General features: G+C 70.3%; 1 protein-coding gene across 1 annotated transcript in view; it reads left to right on the forward strand.

Moving 5' to 3' along the window:
• Positions 1-4,378, forward strand: part of SHROOM2 (shroom family member 2) — a 48,149-nt gene extending 43,771 nt beyond the window's left edge. Inside the window, exons 10-13 of the mRNA XM_012730236.1 lie at positions 7-137; positions 806-974; positions 2,313-2,585; positions 3,851-4,378. Of these exons, the coding sequence (XP_012585690.1) occupies positions 7-137; positions 806-974; positions 2,313-2,585; positions 3,851-4,117 (840 nt within the window). The 3' untranslated portion in view covers positions 4,118-4,378. The remainder of the gene's footprint in view (positions 1-6; positions 138-805; positions 975-2,312; positions 2,586-3,850) is intronic.
• The last annotated feature ends 39 nt before the right edge of the window (positions 4,379-4,417 follow it).

Consider the following 4,417-nt stretch of genomic DNA (forward strand, 5'->3'; position numbering starts at 1 on the left):
GACCCGCGCGTGAAGATGCGCACCGCCGTGGACCTGATGGAGGGCATCTTCCCCAAAGACGAGCACCTCCTGGAGGAGGCGCACCAGCGCAGGAAGCTGCTCCCCAAAATCCCGTCTCCTCGGACCCCGGAGGAGAAGTGAGTGCGCCCCGCCCCGTGTTCGGCCGTGGCCACTGCCGGGCTGCGGCGTCCCTGCTGGTGACGCGTGAGGGCGGGGTGAGCATCCCCGCCCGATTCGTGGGAGCCCTGGGGAGGGACCTGCGCCCCTAAGTGCGCCCAGCGCTGCGCCCCTAAGGGCTCCCAGCACTTGGCTTACTGCTGCCTGCGCCACCTGCTGGCGAGGCTAAGGCCCAAAGGCTTCATGCATGGGGGTGTCGGCTTCGGGGCTTCGGGGCTTCCGGGCCTGACAGCCTCCAAAACGCTGCCCAGGCGGTTTCCAGAGTCGCCCTGCTGACTTCTCCACGCTTGCACGCATGCAGGCGCGCAGCGGTTGTCGACCTGGGGCCTGGCTCCCCCGGGTGGGGGGAGGAGGTCTGCCGGCACATGGGCACAGCTTTGGTTTTAATAGCTGCAGGAGGCACCCCGGTCTCCAGGGGGTGGGGGCGGAGCTGTGCCACACCCCGAACACAGGACGGGGAGGCCAGTGCAGCACAGCGATGCAGCCTGCAAGGTCAGGTGTGGGGAGCAGAAAGCACCACCCAGGCCCGGGGCTGGGGCATCTGTGCCCGGCGGGGCAGTAGGGGGGGCTGCCCAGCCCGCAGCCCTCGTGGGAGTCCGGCTGAAGTGTCCGCTGCTGCTGCCCCCAGGAAGGAGGAGTCCAGCTTGCCCGCAGCCACGCCCCTGGCCACCAGCTCTGCCTACTACAGCACGTCAGCCCCCAAGGCCGAGCTGCTCATCAAGATGAAGGACCTGCAGGAGCAGCAGCCCGAGCAGGACTCCGGAAGCGACTCGGACCATGACCTGTCCGGGAAGAAGGTAGGCGAGCAGAGGAGCCAGTGAGAGCCTGGCCTGCCCCCCCGGGCGGGCAGGGAGGGCCTCGCCAGTGCCGGGCCTGCTCTGCTGTCCTGCGGGGCGCTGGCGTCGGCATGGCCGCTCGGCCAGGCACCTCTGTGTGCCCCGCAGGGCGGCACCGGTCCCCTGACTGCCGGGTGCAGGCATCTGGCCACAGGGTCACAACCCTGCTGCAGGAGGGCAAGGGCCTGTCACCCGACGAGCGTCCTCCGCTCACCCCCAGAGCTCCCCTGCCCCTCAGCTCGCACACGGCCCGCACAGGAGACCCGGGAGGCTGACGGCCTCACAGGAGAGGGACGGCGCTGTCCACAAGTGGCCACTTGGCGAGCACAGGCCCAGCCACAGCCCGCCGCCCGCCCTGGTCAGTAGTCATGTGGACGCACGGACGGCGTCCCTCTGGCTTCTGGGCCGTAGCGGGCCCCGCTGCCGCGGGGCCCCGAAGGCCGGGGCGTTCGCTGATTGGCCCTTGCGCTGAGTGGCAGCGCAAGTCCGCCACCCCAATGTCACGTGTGCGCAGTAAAAATGAAAGCAAGCGCCTGCCTGCCTGCCGGCGCAGGGTTAAAGAGCACTCGGAGCTGTGGGCTGCCCCCGCGGCCGAGTTCCTTCCCGGCCAGGGACGGACCCCGGGGCGCAGCAGACCCCTCCCGTCTCCCCGCTGCGCCCTCAGCGGTGGGTTTCCGTGGACCCGCCTGTCTGCTCCCCGCTCTGTTTCTGGGGCACCTCTCACCCCCACCACACCTGTAGCCCGGACTCCAGTTGTGTGTGCGTACAGATCAACAAACCTTAAAGAAGTATAAAACGAGGCGAAGGGCCACAGAGACAAAGGCGGTGGTGATGGAGAAGGCCCAGGTGAAGGGGTGACGGAACAGAGAGCGGGGTGACGGGCGCGCCAGCCTGTGAGTGCCTTGGCTTGCCAGGGGGAGGGGCCGACAAGTGCCCGGGACCTGGGCTGGGGTGCGAGGAAGCTGCAGAGGCAGCGGCTGGGACCGCGTGCGGCCACGCAAGGGGCTGAGCGGTGAGGCCAGGGGCTAGTTCGCGGAGGCCACGAGCCGCTGGCAGGCACAGCATGGTCCCCCCAAGCTCCCGGCCCTCCCTCACCCTCGGGCCGTGGGGCGCGCCGCCTGAGCGCCTCGCGAGCGGGGCTCCCGCCGCCGGCGCTGCTCCCCTCAGCGTTTTCGCCTGTGCCCGCAGCAGGAGCTGGTGGACAGCATCGGCCGCAAGCTGCAGGTACTCCGGGCGCCTCGCGAGCGGGGCTCCCGCCGCCGGCGCTGCTCCCCTCAGCGTTTCCGCCTGTGCCCGCAGCAGGAGCTGGTGGACAGCATCGGCCGCAAGCTGCAGGTACTCCGGGAGGCCCGCGAGAGCCTGCTGCAGGACATCCGGGCCAACGGCGCGCTGGGGGACGAGGTGGAGGCCATCGCCAAGGACGTGTGCAAGCCCAACGAGTTCGACAAGTTCCGGATGTTCATCGGGGACCTGGACAAGGTGGTCAACCTGCTGCTGTCGCTGTCCGGCCGCCTGGCCCGCGTGGAGAACGCCCTCAACAACCTGGACGACAGCGCTTCTCCTGGAGACCGGGTAGGCAGGCGCGGGCGTGGGCGCCTGGGTGCGGCCGCCTGGGCTGGGCCGGGGGGCGGTGGGGAGCTCCGCTCAGGGTGTGGGCGCTGATCCTGTGAGCCGCGAGCGGCCGCTGAGGCCCCGGCCGGCCGGGCACCAGCCCTCACGCGACCGGCGCCCTGACGAATGCAGGCCCGGAGCGAGACTGCTGCGGCTGGCGTCTCTCGCACACCGCGGTCTTTGGCAGGGGCAGCGGCCGCAGGGTCTCGGGCTTCTTCCCATTCCCTGTCCTGGTGCTGCAGCCTGGGGCGTTTCTGCCCCCTGCAGGCGTCCCAGCTGCTGCCACAGGGGCCTTGGTGGGGGGCTCTTTGTACAGACAGCCTTCAGCACGGTGGTCTGCTTCCCCTGAGACCCCTGAGCCCTCTGCAGGGGGAGAGAAAGCATCCCTTGTGCAGAGGAGGGTGGGTCCGGCGGCCACGGGGCGGCCTCCCCGGGCTTCGGGGACGTGCTGCTCACGTGGCCGGGCTGCGCGGCTCTCGTGGGGCACAGCGCTGGCGTGGCCGGGCTTTGCTCCAGGCCTCCTGGGCTACGTTCTTCTTACACTTGGCTGCTTTTGCAAACTCAGCCAAACTAAGACGGGAAAACAGCAGGAGGAAGAAGGAGGCTTCTTGACACGCGTCGAGAATCCCGCCAGCGTAGATCGACACGAGACCGTGGCCGCCTGGCGCCGCGTGGGCCGGTGTCCGCGCTCGGCTGTCCTCTGGTCTACGCCCGGCGCCGGAGGGCTCAGTTAGGATGTGGGGGAGTGGGAGCCACAGGTGGAGGGCCAGGCCCGTGCTCCCTGGGACGCGGCCTCCGAGCCCTCGCTGCCTCTCCGGGGCCGTGCGCAGCGCAGGGTGGACTCGTGTTCCCCCGCGGCGTGGCTGACGTGGCCGCGGGTCCCTGCCAGGCCAGGTGTGGGCAGGGCTCCAGGGCAGCCGGGCGGGGTGGCAGCCTTGCGCTGGGGAAGCTGACGTGTCCAGAGAGGTGACCAGCACCGAGTCAGGGCCTCGGAGGCCGCCTCGACCTTCTAGAGAAAAGGGGGGCACGGGGCAGTTGCGTGCTCCCCAGTCCTGCCCTGCCCGGCTCTCTGCACCGCCCGATTGCCACAGCCCGGGCTGCGTTGCTGGCGCGTGGCCAGGGGCGGGCAGCCCGGCGGGCCTCTACCCGGGGGCCTCCCCCGTCCCGGGCAGGCCGGCCAGGCTGTGGCCGCGGCCGCGGCCTCAGCGGCTGTTCTCTGTCCACAGCAATCGCTGCTGGAGAAGCAGAGGGTCCTGATCCAGCAGCACGAGGACGCCAAGGAGCTCAAGCAGAACCTGGACCGGCGTGAGCGCGTCGTGTTCGACACCCTGGCCAGCTACCTGAGTGAGGACAGCCTGGCCGACTACGAGCACTTCGTGAAGATGAAGTCGGCTCTGATCATCGAGCAGCGGGAGCTGGACGATAAGATCCGCCTGGGCGAGGAGCAGCTGCAGTGCCTGCTTGACAGCCTGCGGCCCGAACGGGGCAAATAGGCCCCCCGCGCCCCCCACCCCGGCAGCGGGCGCCGAGCGGGCCTCCCCCGTGACACCCGCCTGGGCCTACGGCCCGCCCCGGGGCCCGTGCGGTCCTAGAAAGCAATAAGCCCCCGGCGAGTCTGGGGTGATTTCAGTTCCTGTTTCCCCGCCGAGCGCCGAGCAGGCCGCGGCCCGTCCTGCTGTCCTCGTGTGAGTCCACGTGTGTTGGCGCTCCCCGGCGTCCTATGCCCGGCACCCACCGCCCGGGAGTCCCCGGCCCCCCGCGGGGCCCGTGCGGTCCTAGAAAGCAATAAGCCC

Source organism: Condylura cristata, unplaced genomic scaffold (genome assembly GCF_000260355.1).
Source record: "Condylura cristata isolate star-nosed mole 26May11 unplaced genomic scaffold, ConCri1.0 scaffold00027, whole genome shotgun sequence".
In the NCBI taxonomy this organism is placed as follows: domain Eukaryota; kingdom Metazoa; phylum Chordata; class Mammalia; order Eulipotyphla; family Talpidae; genus Condylura; species Condylura cristata.